This window comes from Capricornis sumatraensis, chromosome 17, assembly GCF_032405125.1.
Source record: "Capricornis sumatraensis isolate serow.1 chromosome 17, serow.2, whole genome shotgun sequence".
NCBI classification, from domain to species: Eukaryota; Metazoa; Chordata; class Mammalia; order Artiodactyla; family Bovidae; genus Capricornis; species Capricornis sumatraensis.
Window position 1 is genome coordinate 64,844,677 of NC_091085.1, and position 16,571 is coordinate 64,861,247.

Consider the following 16,571-nt stretch of genomic DNA (forward strand, 5'->3'; position numbering starts at 1 on the left):
GGGAAAACTCTTCAACATGCTGCGTGAGACTTTTGAGGGGAGAAGAGAGAGCTGGTAGAGTGGTGTGCTGGGGGCTGGTGCCACACACCTGCCAGGGTGAACAATTTTGGCAATAAATACACTTGAAAAATTATCAGAACACAGACATGTCATAAAGTGGAAAAAGCCACACGAGACCAAGGTCCCTGGCGTTTGGCCCTCTGGCTCCCCCAGAGGGCTGTCCTGGTCTTCAGGGAAGACTTGGGGCTGAGGCTGAAGGAGCAGAGCAGACTTCGGGTCAGTCAGCTAAGAACTCAGCCGGCAGAGGAGTTCCCACGAAACAGCCAGCGGGGACACAGGTGAGGTGGGGCATACGGGGGTGCACGTGGGCCCAGATTTCTTGAAGCCACTGGAGAGTGGTTGTTCACAAAGGAACTACGAACGTTTCCCCGTCAGGGCGACTTCTTCCGGGACATAAGGTTTACTGCAAAAAAAAAATGCTGACTCAGCTCGGCATACCTAGAGGTTATCTGGGTCCAGGAAACTCTTCACAAAACCCAGGTGGTTTATGTTATCAACAGGCTAGGAAGGAAAAACCTCACGCTTGTTAAGATTTTTACCCTGGACCTGGCAGTGAATCAAAGTAGCTGAAAACTATTTTTATTTTCAGTAAAATTTTGTGGGTCTAATTTCTTTTGAACTCTTTCATTATCCTTAATTCCTGCAAAGCTAAGAGGGAGACTCTATCTGCAAAATGAACAGTGAAATCAGACTGCAAGGGGGCTGCTGCTTAAAGGAAAGCTACTTTCCCCAGTGGTGGGACTGTGAGAGAGGGACACCACGTAGAGCAGTGTCACTCGGGGGTCACAGCAGTGAGATCAAGCACAATACATGCGTGATTCACCAGCTGCAGGCCAGCTTCATCTGGGAAGTGATGGGGCTTTCTGAAGGGAAGCGGGAAACTCCACTGACACAGCCGTGCTCTCGGGAGGAGGGACGGGTCCCAGAGCCACTCTCTCTCTCTATGGCTCTGTCATCCTCTCTAGCTGGATGTGCATCTTTTACAATGAGGACCTTAATCTGAAAAAGAAAAAGCCTTCCACAACCCTCAGGACTCAAAAGTTCTAGGACTCCAGGTAAGGGTGGGTTTCCCAACCATATGTCCATGCTTGTGAACAGCAGGAAGGCTGCACTTTGCTCTTGGATCAGTGTAGGCAAATTATCCCCGCGCTGAAAATATACTTACTCTGTTTGATAGTCCCTTGGGCCTTCTTTTTTAAAACCTTTATCAACAGTTGTATATATATTTCATCTTTTTAAAAAACTGCTTTTGGCTTTAGGATCAACTTCACCATTTGTTGGTGTTCATGAGATTTCCCTGGTGGCTCAGATGGAAAAGAATCCGCCTGCAATTCAGGAGACCCTGGGCTGGGAAGATCCCCTGGAAAAGGGAATGGTAATCCACTCCAGTATTCTTGCCTGGAGAACCCCATGGACAGAGGAGCCTGGTGAGCTGCCCTCCATAGCGTAAAGAAAGAGTGGTCCCCGGCTGAGCAACTAACGCTTAAACACTGGTTCATTGGTGCTTTTATCCTTGGCGCCTGCCTGCTGTTGGGGTCACTAGGACCTCTCTCGAGCTTTCTGGGGTGCCCGCTCAGTGCACTGGTTTCCTGCCTTGTTTTCCATTAAGTCGTAAGGTCTCCCTGCCCCATCCTGGCCTCACCCCCTGGGTCTGGATGGTCAGCGCTTCCACTGACCCCTTCCTGGTTTCCGTTTCTATTTCCCTCTTGAAAAGCAAGTTAGATTCATGCTGCTTACAGCGGAAACCAACGCAATGTTGTAAAGCAGTTCTCCAATTAAAAGTATAAAAATCCCAAGTTAATCCAGGAGCGCCTGGAGTTTCCAGGTCTTCGCTTTGCTTAGCACTCTGTTGATGTCTGATTATAACCCACTGGGACTGGGGGCCCTGGACTGGGCCTGTCTGCTGGTACTGCTCTTATCTAATCTGAGCTGCTCCTTGTGACCTCCATACATGGTCATTTCTTGTGTGTGGCCTGTGGGTATCTGCAAAGGTACAGAATCCTATCTACATCCACTGTGTTGAGCTTATAAATTATATTAAGTACGTCTTCCAAATCCTTTCATGTTTTTACTGACTTGATCTGACCACCCACTATGAGCACGGATTTGTCTGTTCAGCTCCATCAGTTTTCTGCTTTGATGTTTTGGAGGTATGGCAGGCGGCTGCTGCTGCTGGTTACAAGAGTCTAAATCAAGAGGACTGCGACAGTTTGCCCTCTTTATCTTACGGAAATGGAAGCTATTTATCAGCACGAACAGGTCTCTTGGGTTACCCTGTCTTATCTTAGTGGGTTAACATATAACAGTTCCTCCGGTATTGTCCCCTCTTGTCATTCTCTACTCCAGAATCCATCCTCTTCCCCTATGTGGAGGACAGTTTATTCATGAGGCTGTAGAAAATGTCTACTTTATATCACATGTTACAGACACCGTAATAAGCAAAACAGTTATTAATGAAATCATTGTACAAATATATAATTATAAATCAAAAGCTACCAGGATAAAGGACTACTCTCCAGATTAGGGACGACCCAGAGTTGAATTCGTGACCTCAGATCCAAGAGCTGGGTGGGTGATGAGGCCTTGTCAGCTCGCAGACCAGTGTCTCCAGAGGGCCCCAAAGAAGGGGTTTGGAGACTGGAAAGAGAGTGAGTGTGCTGGAGCGGGGTGCTACAGGGCCCCACCTGGGATCTACAGTGAAGGCCTCTGTGTAGTGCACACAATGATGCAGGGAGACCCCCAGCAAAGGGGAAAGCAAAGGCGCAGAGCAATGTGGGGGTCACACCTGTGGGGTCACACAGTGCGCCCTGGGGTTGCTCTTCTCCCCTACACTTACAGCCCCGTGGGTGCCCCTCCTGCTCTCCAGTGAGGCGCTTCCCTAAATCCTGTCAGGCGGGAAGGCGAGTGCGAGGTCGTAGTTGTAACCCGGCATGGCGTCACAGGCCGAGCGGCAGATGGGCACCGTGCTCTGGAAGGCCAGCTGGTCCACTGCAAACGCGTAGGCCTGGATGAGCCCCCGGTGTCTAGAGAACGCACAGAGAAAGCACGGTCAGTCCCAGGGCCCAGCCCCTGCCCCCGTGCCGTCTGCTCGAGACAGCCGTTCATGACGAATGTCCCAGTGTGTCTAACATTCCAGTCCGCGCCTAGAGATGAAGAGGTGAGCAGACAGGTTTGGCGGAGGGAAGGGAGTGTGGGGGAGGCCCCGGCTGGGCAGGGAGCCAGGCCACCGGTAATAAGGAGGGCCTCTGAGCCCCGGCTGGCAGCCTTGGGCTGAGCGTGAGGACTGGGCTTTGGCACTGTCGCTAGGCTTCTAACACCATCTTAAGCCTTCAGTCTTGGGCTCCAGGCATCTGGCCACAGCCCCGCCATGTCCCTACCACCTCCCCGCCCCTGCAGCATCTAGCTGCAGCTGCAGCAGGCACTCAGCCCGTGGTACTGGCCACATCTATGGGTCTGTTCCTGACCTCAGTGAAAACAACGGCCATGCCTGAGGGTACGCCCTGTAGGGAACAAGGTGGCCCGGGCTGTTCTAGAAACAAAATCGGGCTAAGACTGTCTGTTCTAACGCCTACACACTCCGACCGACCCCCGCCCCGAGCGCTGACCTGCGGTGGGTGGCAAAGTTGTCCAGGTCGGCGTTGCGCACCACTCGCTCGTAGGGCACGTGGGCCGTGATGAGGCTGTGGCTGTTGAAGGAGATGTGCCGCACGGGGTGTCTGGAACACAGGGGGCTGCTCATCAGGGTAAGCCTGCGGAAACTCACGGCCTACCTCTGCCGCCAGGCTCTTCCTTCACAGCGGAGGAAACTGGGCCCCCGAGGGCCAGTGTCTGGCCTCCGGCCCCCAGCCTCGCGGAGGCCAGGCCGCCTGCTGGGCCTCCTCTGGGCACGCGTCTCCAGAGCCCTGTGCTCTGGCCAGCGCTCCGGCACCTGGCATGCTGGGACGTGAAAGGACACATAACTGGAGACGCCTCAGACACACGCAGGGGAGAACAGCCCCTCTCGTGGGCTTTGTGATGCCCGTCATCACTGGCCTAGCCACGCCAGCTCTGAGCTGGGGTACCCATCTGCAGGGGGTGCCCCATGCTGCCCACCAAGGCCCTGCCAGGCCCTGGACTCAGGAGCCCCCTCACCTCACTACTCTTGAGAGGATCCTCTGCTCTGGCCCAGACGCCTGGCCCGCCCTGGCCACGCCCAGGACAGGACTCCCGCTTGGCCCCACTCAGGGCTGGGCTGACAGGTAGTCAGAGGGCCTGTACTCTGGGTTGTGACAGCACATTCAGAAAGTTTAGGGACAACGTGGCTTCAAACCTGTGTGTAAGTGAAGTGTTAGTCACTCAGTCGTGCCCGACTCTTCATGACCCAATGGACTGCAGCCCACCATGCTCCTCCATCCTCAGTCCATGAGATTTTCCAGGCAAGGATACTGGAGTGGGTTGCCATAAAACCTATGTAGCAAAGACTTTTTGTTCACTTAAAAAAACTTCCTCCAGTGGAGCAATGGGCCAGACATACGATAGAAAAGCTGTCTAATGCAAGCAGATGGCTGCCATCAGAGAACGTCCCAACTGTTAAGAAGGTGGGCTCTATTCTCATGAAAAGCAGCCAGTGTCTCCAGAGCACCAGAGATGTGATGAGACAGTTCGGCACTAGGAGGAGGAACAGGACACACCAGCACAGACCACAGGGGTCAGCCAGGCCCTCTGAGAAGGGCAGAGGGGGTGTCCCTGCTCTGGAGATGGCTGGGGGCAAGACAGGCATCTTGGCCAGAGCAGAGGATCCTTTTAAGGTGGTGACGGGGTTCCTGAGTCCAGGGTCTGCGGCACTGGCTGGACAGAAAGTATTCCTGGAGAACTTTGCTTTTAGGGCCCAGCGAGGCAAGAGGGCTGGAGAGCAAAGACGAGAGGAGGTTGGGGCTCAGTCCCAGGGGTGCCGCTGGCTGGCAGGGGGAGGGGCTGGGGAGTGTGGCTGTGGTGGGCAGTGGGGCGGGAGGCTGAGAACAGGGGGACCAGAGCTCGAGAGGGCATGGGGCACTGGCCGCCAGGACTGGACTGAGTCTGAGAACCCCTGGCAGACTGAGCAGTACCAAAGCCTTGAGGTGGTAGACGAGGCTCTGAGACCTCCTCTGGGACAAGCACTAAGCACTGGTGAGGACTGACGGGCATCACGAACGAGCTAGGAAGGCGGCGCAGGACACAGCTCTGGGCACGACCTTACTTATCCCGGCTTCACCTTAACGATCCACCCGAGGGAGAACAGCTTTTCAGGGAGAGAGAGATGAGCTCTGCTCAAGGGCAGGCCTCGTGGGCTGTTGGAGCGGCCAGGCTGAGACAGCTCTTGAGAAAAAAGTAAAGGCTGTCCTTACAGGAGATGGTTCTGGGTGGCCGCGGTGTGAGCGTTTGCTGCCTTCTGGCACCACCTGGTGGCAACTCGGTGCGTCACCACAGAAGGCAGGCGCCCCAGCCGAGAAAGCTGCCAGCCCAGCACCAGCTACCACTGCCCCGCAAGGCAAGCCAGTCCTCTTTGGACCTCGTACCTAAACTAGACCTGTGCACAGTCTTCATTTCATCACGCCCTGCAGCTGGCAGGGACACGCCTCGGTGTGTATCTGCAGCCTCAGCTGTGGAAGCACTGCGTCTCACCACAGTGGTGCTGAGGGACAACCCGGGGTAGGGGTGGGAGGGGTTCACTGCCTGTCTCCTGCAGGGACGTGGAGGGGCTGGGCGAGGGGGCAGCCTCGGGTCGGCTCCAGCTGATCCCTACTCAGGCGAGACCACCTCTGCTTTAAAGGTTAGAAGCAAGCTCAAGATGTTTAACAGGAGAGGCCCCCTTAGTATCCATTTACCTAGCCATCTGCTCTGCTTGGGACAGTATCTGTCTCTTGAATTTTAGAGCTAAAGGTTAAAGTTACAAATTCCTCTTTAGCTGAACCTAAATTTTTCAGTGTGAAGCACCCTTGTAAACAGCAATACTCCCTAGAGTAGACGGATGGGGGGGGGTCTGTCCCATCACGGTCTCTACCTGAGCTGGGCGGTGGCCGTCTGAACAGGCAGCAGTGACCAGCTCCAGTTCTGAGCCCATTTCCAGAGATCTCAGCAGCTGGCTCGGAGGATCACAGCAAGGACAGTCTGCGAAGTGCTTGCCACCGCAGCGCCTGTGGGCCAGCCTACCTGGAGTGAACCTCCCACAGCTTCTGGCTCATCCGGTAGTCCCACACGGAGACCAGGCCCTCCTCGCCTCCACTGACGATCTTCCAGTCATCCATCTGGACTGCGGACACTCCAAGCTGGTGGGCGGAGATGGACAGGGCGATGCTGTCAGTGCGGAGGTCGTGGATCCTCACCCTGCAGGGCCCGAGGTGAGCAGAGAAATTAGCATTAGAGTCCGAGGTGACAGATTCCTCCCTGTCTGTGCACAGCAACCCTATGAGGATGAAGGATATGAAACCCCTTTAGTTACAAACGTCTAAATACGGACAGTAAACGTTCGCCTCCACAGGGTACTCTCACCGGAGGCTACGGGGCACTAGAAAACGACCTAGTTTAGAGCACCCACAACTGCTCAAAGCACACAGAAGTGAACGTGTTAGTCACTCAGTCATGTCCGACTCTCTGCGACCCCGTGGTCTGCAGCCTGTCAGGCTCCTCTGTCCATACTTGCGTGGGTTGCCATTTCCTTCTCCAGGGCACCTTCCCAATCCAGGGATCAAACCTGGGTCTCCCGTACTGAAGGCAGATTCTTTACTCTCTGAGCCACCAGGGCAGATCAAAGCACAGAACAAGGACACAGATACCAGCTGTCCTGGACAGCAGCTCCCGGAGAGGGAGGCTGTGACCTGACTGGCACGCTGCCTCCATGGGGACATGGGCCCGAGAAGCCCAGCATGGCAGTTTTGCTGTTTGTATGCAAGTCTGTTAAGGGCAAGATGTAAAACAGCTACATTTGTCTGCAACCTGATCCGGTGCCCAGCTCACCCGAAAAACAGCCCTTTTCGGGTGGAGTGGTATATGGTTCATCAGCGTCTTGTTGAAAGGGGACGCGTCCATAGTTGACTAAGCATAAGAGAATCATGATGAGAATATGTAGACACTGGGGAGTTGCTTATCTAAAGTCTTGAGATAATTACCTACCTTGTAATAATCTGAATTTAAGAACATCTTTAAAAACTACTTTTTATACAAGTATGTGCTGAATTTCTACCACCAAGGAAGAGACTACTGCTGCCCTGAACAGATGCCACCGGCTGGCAGGGGAGCTGGACAAACGCGTCCCACACGGAGAACGCGGGGAGAGGGAAGAACTCAAGACACGCTCCAGGCCCTGGGCTCTCACAGCTACATGAGCACACCCACACGCAAGCTACTTTCAGCATTCTGAGGGGAAATTATTTCAACTGGAAATTCTATACGGCATTACTTACCACGTTTGAGGGCATAATGAATAGTTTTTTTTAAAATTTCTACCAGAAAAGGACTCAAAGTGAGCTACCCATGGATACTCTCCGAAAGAAAGTGGGGTGGCAAAATACCAGAAGGAGAGTGAGGAGCCCCCTGGCCCCCACAGAGTGCGGTATGAGCATCACGGAGAGCAGAGAAAGACCTACTATGTCAGCTGCACAGGACAAGGACAAACCCACCTCTTAAGAGGAAGAGCCCCAAACAGGTCACAGAGCAAAACTCAATATATGCCACACATGAAAGGCACATTTGCGTGTGACAAGGAAGAGAGGTGACAATTTTAATACCTGAAAAGGTAGATTTCAGAGCAAAAAGCGTTAGCTGAGAGTACTTCATAATGATGAGACGGGCACAGTGTACTAAATGTTTCATAAAACTTGCCAGGAAAAAAAAGCCCACATGTAAAAAGTATAAATCAAATATTCCAATTAAAAAACCACCCTATGATTTACACTTTTACAGGTGGGTTTCAGTACATTTAATACACTGTCACACAGGGAGCTCAACCACCCCAAGTGCTCTGTGACAGCCTAGAGGAGCGGGAGGGAGGCCCGGAACATTATGTATACTTAACGGCTGATGTGTACCGTTACATCATATGTAAAATAAAAAATAACACCTAAGAAATTCATTTTCATTTTGCTGTGCCCCTTCCTTCCATTACAAGAAAAGATCCCACTTAAATTAGCAATTAAAGACAAAATACAATTAAAAATATTCAAGGTAGGCAGGGGTTTCTAAAAACATTAAAAAAAAATAGCAAGTCAATGTAACTGGGGAAAATGTTTGCAGCAGCGAGGACTGGCTAATTTCTTGTTTTTTAAAAAAATTTCATTTAAACTGATATTTCTGTCCATGGGAATTTCCAGGCAAGAATACTGGAGCGGGTTGCCATTTCCTTCTCCAGGGGATCTTCCTGACCCAGAGATCGAACCCAGGTCTTCTGCACTGCAGGGAGAAGCTTTACCCTCTGAGCCACCAGGGAAGCCCCTAAATTGATATAACCCATTATTTTTTAAATATTTACTTGGCTGGTTGGGTCTTAGTTGCGGCGTGCTGGCTTAGTTCCTCCAGCCTGTGGGGGCTTAGTTCCCTGACCAGGGCAGGGGCTGAACCCGTGCCCCTGCACTGGAAGGTGATTCTTAACCACTGGACCACCAGGCAAGTCACTGATAACCCATTATTAAACCAAGAGAAAAGAAAAAATTGACAGGAAAAGAAATATTAAACAGGTACAAGATGTCCAAGTTCACTGGTAACGAGAGAAATTATGCACTAAAACTACAGCACCGCAACAGCACTTGTCAAACTGTCCACCCTGCAGAGGCAAAGTTCTGCAGTTCTCTGAGATCTTCCACCTGGATGGACAGGAACTTCTGTGCAGCTGATGGCAGCACAAGCCTTCTTTTTGGGGAGTGATTTGACAATACCCAACAAATTAAAAACTATACTTCACTTTTGACCTAGCAGCTCTACTTCTAGGATTTTATCTAGGCTACATCTAATACTGGGGGCTTCCTCAATTGACTCAGTGCTAAAGAATCCGCCTGCAACACAGGAGATGTGAGCTCGATCCCTGGGTCAGGAAGATCCCCTGGAGAAGGAACTGGCAACCCACTCCAGTATTCTTGCCTGGAAAACCCCATGGACAGAGAAGCCTGGTGGGCTACAGTCCATGTGGTCACAAAGAGTCAGATACAACTTAACAACTAAATAACACCACATCTAATATGTATACATCCACACACGTACATACAAGGCCATTAGCCACAGCACTTTTTAGCAGCAAACCTGAGGCTTCTGTTTCAGATACCTGCTGACCATCCCAGTAAATATCACTTAATATTGCTGGGTAAGATGTAACTACATCCTTCTAAATGCGAACTCGCAGAGCAACTGACCTCCCTAAGACCCCTACAGAAAACCAGCCTGGAGAGCCTGAGCTGCAGTTTCCGGTGCCTGTAGGCATGTGTGGGAGGGGTGAGGCTGAAGGCAGGTCCAATCACGGAAGCAGTGGGCCTGGCTCTTACTGCCCCACAGGGCCAAGACTGGGGTCCAGCCAAACAGGAGTATTGAGAAGTCGCTTCACAAAAAAGCAGTATAGAACTTCTAGACACAAACACATAATCCTGCAATTAAAATCATTAGACAATCCAGAAGCAGATTAGACAAAGTACTTGTAAATTAGAAAATAAATCTGAAAAGTTACCTAGAATAGAGCATGGAGAGAGAAGCAGATGAAAAATGTGAATGAAGGGTTGAGAGACAGGAAGGATGGAGCGGACAGTCCAGCTTGTTTATGCCTGAAAGAAGTTTCCATAAGGAGAAAATACAGTGTATGGCAAAGAAGCACTATTCAAAGTGTTAATGGCCATTTTCCCAGAATGAAAGACGGGCATACGCACACTCATGAACACTAATCAGAATAACTTAAAAAGAGGTACATGTCAAAGAGTATCATCATAAAGTGGGAAACCACAAAAAAAGAGAGAGGTCTTAAAAGCAACCTGAGACAAAAAGATGTTATGATAATTAGAGCATCATTTTTGCGTCATCATGAATCTGAGAGACTCAATGGTGTGCACAGGTTACCTACCTCCATCAGCTGAGGCCGTGACGGTGCGTCCGTACAGGGGTGATGGAGGCCTGCACAGGCAGGAGAGGACGAGGAGAAGGACGCAGACTGAGGGCCGCCATCACCCACACACCACCACACCCCAGGCACCCGGGCCCAGCCGTGTGCCTGCCAGGTCAGGGGGTGGCGGCGGCTGCACCCACCTGACTGTGAAGGCCCCTCTCTGGAGAATGCAGCTACCCAGCCTCCTCTGAGCAAAGAGACGCTCCCAGGAGACAGCTTCTCCCCGTATAGACTTTTTGTGCTTTTGAATTTTAAAGGTATAGATGACTTCTCTTAAGTTAAAGACTTTTAAAGGTAAAATTCTGGAAGGACATACATAATAAACTGGTAACTGTAGTTACCAGTTAAGAACATCAAGGAAGAATGAGAGGAATGAAGGCAGCTGTTACTTCTCACTCTAGACACAGCCAAACTGTTTAAGAAGTGGGCTCATTCGTGGCTGGGAGGGGCTCCCGGGGCTGGGCCTTCAAGTGCTGGTCATGCTCTGTTTCTTACGCGTGTGTGTGTGCTGGGGGAATGCCCAGGCATTTGGTGGTTCTTTAAATTCTGCACAACATACCTTGTATACACTTCCACGTAGGTGTTTTGTTTCAAATCACACAGGGTTTCAGAAATCTAGTGTCTTAGGACACAGAGGAGGTCCAGGGCTGCCTCCAGGCTGTCGGCTGGACGACCTGGACGACCGAGAGCTCCGTCAACCTCCTCCCCTCCCAGCCCTGCTTCCCGGGAGGGGGTCGGTGACCAGAGAGAGGCAGAGCGAGGGTGAGGACAAAGCGCTCCCTGGGTCAGCATTTGGAGACACTCATCTTCGGGCATTTGTGGGTAAGGGAAGAGAGAAAAGGTAGAGCTGCGGTGACAGGAACTCTGCCTGCAGGCTGCAGCCGCACGGCCTACTAATGGGAACCAGAAAAGCATGAGGGGGAGGGAGAAATTTTTAGCTCGAGTACTTTCCAGTGCATATTTGGGTAATGAGGGTCTATTTTGCTCTGGTGATTTTCATAAAGAGCTCCTCTGTTGAATATTTATACTTTCATCATTTACAGTTTGGCTGTTAAGGAGACAAAGGCAAACACAAATTTGGTCCAGAAGTTCAAAGTTTGCCATCTGTTTTCCTATTGTATTCAGATACCAGCATGGATGGCTCCAAACAAAACACAAATACCCTGAAAGATACGGCATTAACTGTATTATATCACTAAGGAAAACAAAGATGGGCCAAAAACAGACTCGAACTTCTCCCAGTAGGGAGAAAGGAAAGCACTTAGAAGACATCTCCTTAGAGAGGCAAGGCTCTGGTCTCTGGTAGACAGAGACAGCAACCAGGGCGGGAAGTCCCCACGAACCTTTCGTGGCCCCAGCCTGAAGGGCAGCGCTCCTTGGCAGAGCGTGTGCCCTCGGCGCACAAATCAAATACCTGACTCGGAGAAACAGGTAGCACAGCAAACGGGCACAGACATGCCAAAACAGCTGATGCCAGGGACAAAAAGAAGCCCACGGTGGACACGGTGAGTCCCCAGCCAGCGTGCGTTTCATCAACTTTGCCCGATGAAAAGGAAAAAAAAAATTGGTCTGAAAGCTGTAATTGTATTATGTTTAATATTCATGGTTGGGTTTGGAGGACTGTTCCAACACTCCCCTTCTCTCCAAGCCCCTCTCTAATGAAAATCACACCATAGGAGTCAGCTCAAGCCCGCCAATTAAAACAAAAGACACCAGAACCTTCCAAAGACTCCCAACAGAGGAGCATCCATCTGATGGGCAGGAAAACGTGCTGGAAGCGAGAGGGAGGCACGCTCTGGCTGGTCCTGTGCTAAGAGCTCTGAATAACTTATTATAACACTTGCAGATGGAGCAAGTGTAACATTTACGCCCCACTCACTCTCCCTAACAGCCAGCAGCAGCACCAGAGCCATCACAACTCTGCATTTGTCAGGGCGAGAAGCAAGCTCCAAGACTCTTTAATTAGCGGTCACAACTCAGAGCTTGCTTCCCATTGGTTTGGACTAAATAGTCCCTTATAATAATAAGCCCCCCTCCCAAAAAAGGCAAAAACTATATTTGATGACAAAGATGAAGGCTGTTCAGACTCTGGCTTGGCAGTTTCATGAAGAAAGACTTGACCTTTAGCTATACTTCTATCCAGAAAATAAATGCAACAAGCAAGATGGCATGAAAAGATAGTCCTTCTTTTTTTAAATGACCAAATTAATCAAGAAAACTAGTATTTTGTTTTTTTAAAGAAGTTTTGTCTCATCAAAGCTAGGCTATTAAAGAGGATTTAAAAATATAACATATGGCCAAATCAGTAGCTGTAGCTATCTACTTATCTATATCTACACAGCACCAACGATGGCCTTTGGTGAATGATTTATTTTTAACAGCAACTAGAAAAACATGGATTTTCAGGCAGAACTGACAAGCTGAATCCAACCAGGCCATGGTCAGAGCACTCTGTATTGTAAAGCTGTCTCTCTAGAGTCCTTTGTATTTTTCCCACAAAAGTAATAAGCCCTGTGAAAGTGATCACTTGACCTTTCTGGGCCTATCTCCTTAGCTGGGCCACCACTGGATGGTCTGTCTTCAAGAGCTCTGTGAGACTGAACACTCTATAATCCTTATAAGACAGCCCATGACACCACCTGTGGACGAAAATGAGATATGTATAACACCAAGTTAACAAGGCACGTTGGGAATATGGAAACATTTAGCTGACTGTAATATCCTTTAAAATTTTAAGCAGATGAGTATACCTAGCATAACCTCTCCATTTTATGGTCAATTGCGGCCAGACAATCCGATGGGGAAAGAATAGCCTTTTCTCCACAGACCATGGCTCTCCTAGGACAGTAGATATCCACAGGCAAAGAAGAATGAGGCAGGACTCCCACCTCACACTAGACAAAATTTAACTCCAGACACGTCACAGACCTCAATGGAGGGCAAAACCATAGAAATTCTTTTAAGTAAACATAGGAATATGCCTGTGACTTTGGGCTAGGAAATGGCTTCTTCAATGATACCAACAGCACAAGCGGTAAAGAAACACTGGAAAAGTCAAACTCAGTCAAAATTTAAAACTTCCATGCTTCAAAGAATACTATCAAAAGCGTGAAGACAACCCACAGAATGGGGAAACATATTTACCAGTCGTATCTGATAAGAGGTTGGTATCCAGACTAGACAGAGAACTCATACAACTCAATAAATAAAAAGACAGCCTAATTAAAGAATGGACTAAGGATCTGAACATTTATCCAGAAAGGCCAAAAAGCACATGAAAGGATGTTCGACGTCACATCTTTAGGGCAGCTATCATCAGAGACGACAGTAAGTACAGGTGAGGGTGTGGAGAGACTGGAACCCCCATACACTGCTGGTGGAATGGCAGACAGCACAGTCACTTTGGGAACGCGTCTGGCAGTTCCTCAGATGGTTAAACACAGGCTTATGTAAGCCAGCAATTCCACTCCTAGGTATGTATACACAAGAGAACTGAAAACATAACATCTAGACAAAAATCTGTAGCTGAATGGTAATAGCAGCACTATTCATAAGAACCAAAAAGTGGGAACAACCCAAATGCTAACTGATGAATGAATAATGAGTGAATGTGGCTTACTCACACAATGGAAAACAACTTGGCCATAAGAAGGAATTAAGTGGTGATTCGAGCTACAACACAGGCTGATCTTGGAGACATTATGCTGAATGGAAGGAAGAAGCCAGCCACAAAAAGGTCGCATGCTCTATGATTCCATTCATATGAAATCTCCAAAGCAGATCCATAGAGGCAGGAAGTGATGAGCAGCTGCCGAGAGCTAGAGGGGGTGGGGGGACGTGGGGAGTGTCTGCTGATGGGCACAAGCTTTCTGTCTGGGGTGATGAAAACATTCCAAGATCACACCAACCTTGTGAACTTTACATGGGATTGTAGAATTCAAACTGGTGAACTGTAGATATGTGAATTCTCTCTCAATAAGCTAAAATTTTCAAAAATAAAGATTACAGGAGGAAAAAGCAGTGGGATTTGTTGGTTCAGTGAGCGTTACCTTGGCCGCCCACTAACAACCTGACACACACCCTTACCACCAACTCCTTTCTTGTTGTTTTTGGCCCCGCCACGTGGCTTACGGGGTGGGGTCTTAGTTCCCCTCACCAGGATTTGAACCCAGGCCCCAGCAGTGGCAGCGCCGAGTCCTAACCACTGGACCGCCACGGAAGTCCCACCTTATCACCAGCTCTTATTCTGGCTGTCCCCAGCGGAGCATTCCCTAGTCTGGATCCCGGGTTTCACTCATTAGAGAGGAAGGAGCAGCTCCCAGACAGGAGACTGAGAGCAACAGAATGGGAAGGGACCCCATTTAATATAGCTCTCTGCTGCCAACTATTGAGCTTATTTTAATAATTTAAAGAGAACAGGAGTTCTGATTCTGACTTCAAGTAAGCCCACAGCTGCCTGTCTTCTGCTGCTACAACCAAAACCTCCGGACAAAAAGGCAAGGACCTAAGGACCCTGGAGAGCTGACTCAGTACAGCAAGTTGTGGAGGACACAGCAGGGAGAGGAAGAGCCTCACCCCGAGCATGAGCTCCAGGAGAACCCTGTGTGATGGTGCGGGAGCTGAAACGCTAACAGATTCGTCACCCTCTTTCTGGAGAACCGCCGACAGAAGCCCCTACGTCCAAAGAACGTGGGTGTGGGTCTTTGAGGATTCCCTCTCCTCTCTCTGGTTTTGCCCATGGGCAGTCCATACTCACAGAGCTGCACTCACAGGTGAGACTCTGAGAGAAACCCCATCTCCTGGTCAGAGGCCCTGGGAAAGCGGCCCTGAAAGCTAGGAAGTGTAGGGATGAAGAGCGGGAGGAACTGGAGACGGGGAGCCCGTGATACTGGGCGTGACTCCTGCTCACACAGACACTAAGCTGTGCAACAAAGGCTCCAGGAAGGGTCTCAGACTAAGCTCCGGGCGGCACGTGCAGGACGCGTCAGAGGAAACTGAACTGACACCCACTGAAGGCAAGACACAAGCTGCAGTCTTAGCCTAACCAGGGGGAGTGCCTGTTTGAAACAAACACAGAACTCAGCATCTTCCAGAGGATTATGCAACAGGACACAAAGCGGACACAAAATGTCCAGGACGCACCCCACATTACTTGATACTCCTCCCACCCTGGAAGCCCCAGGACAATGTAACCCATTCTCCATGCAAAAAACAATGTCAACCCTAAAATAACTCAGGCTTTAGGAATAATCATTGACTTTAAAGCAGCTATTGCAACTATATTCCAGGAGGTAAAGGTACAGGGCTAAGAAACGATGAGATTAGGAGCAGAGAAATAGAAACAATGGAAATTCTGAACCGAAGAGTGTAAAATCCAGAATTAAAAAATTCACTAGATGGGCTCAACAGTACAATGGAGATGACAGAGGAAAAAGTTAGGGCATCCAAAGTTAAATCAATAGATATTTGCAACCTGAAGAATATAAGGCTTAGGAAAGAAAATGAATAGAGTTTCAGGTATCTGTGAGATAAAAGGTCTGTCCTTCACATCACTGAAGTCCCAGGGGAGAAGGGAAACGGATCAGTGTGGAAAAAAATATTTGAAGAAATAATGGCAAAAAACTTCCCAAATTTGATAGAAGACATAAATTTACAGATTCTGAATGTTCAGTGAACCCCAGGCAAAGGTAAAACTTAAAAAAAAAAAAAAACCCAAACCCACAGTGGTCTATTTCTTGCAGACTTTATCTTAGTAACCCAATCAAGTTTCTCACAACTGTTCTAATTTCTAAGTTATGGACTTATTTTTGCCTTCACTGAACAAATACAAACTTTTATTTAATTGAAAACAGCATCCAACATAAGAAGCACCATTACTTTATGTAATATTTTAACATGCTGCCAATTATTTGTAAGATGTTATAAAAGACATCTCGATTTTATAGATGTGAAAATGTAAAAAAAAACAAAAATCAGTGCATCTTAGAATAAATGCAAAATATACAGAGTTAAGGGCTTCCCTGATAGCTCAGCTGGTAAAGAACCTGCCTGCAATGTAGGAAAACCCGGTTCGATTCCTGGGTCAGAAAGATCTGCTGGAGAAGGGACAGGCTACCCACTCCAGTATTCTTGGGCTTCCCTTGTGGCTCAGCTGGAAAAAGAATCCACCTGCAATGAGGGAGACTTGGGTTCGATCCCTGGGTTGGGAAGATCCCTTGAAGAAGGGAAAGGCTACCCACTCCAGTATTCTGGCCTGGAGAATTCCACAGGCTGTATGTATAGTCCATGGGGTCGAAAAGAGGGACATGACTGAGCAACTTTCACTCACTTCACATACAGAGTTAAGCCCTCTCTGAGCACAAGACAGACACTGTGGTAAGACAGAAGCTTCTGTTCCTAACACTGGATGCACAACCCA

General features: G+C 49.2%; 1 protein-coding gene across 3 annotated transcripts in view; it reads right to left on the reverse strand.

Moving 5' to 3' along the window:
- Nucleotides 1-403: 403 nt before the first annotated feature.
- Nucleotides 404-16,571, reverse strand: part of FBXW8 (F-box and WD repeat domain containing 8) — a 120,433-nt gene continuing 104,265 nt past the window's right edge. For 2 of the 3 annotated variants that reach the window (XM_068990029.1, XM_068990027.1), the window contains exons 9-11: nt 6,229-6,402; nt 3,666-3,776; nt 2,465-3,083 (exon numbers count right to left, since the gene is read on the reverse strand). In XM_068990029.1, the coding sequence (XP_068846130.1) occupies nt 2,939-3,083; nt 3,666-3,776; nt 6,229-6,402 (430 nt within the window). In that variant the 3' untranslated portion in view covers nt 2,465-2,938. Of the gene's footprint in view, nt 464-2,464; nt 3,084-3,665; nt 3,777-6,228; nt 6,403-16,571 lie in introns of those variants that run through there. The other variant, XM_068990028.1, reaches the window with a different exon arrangement.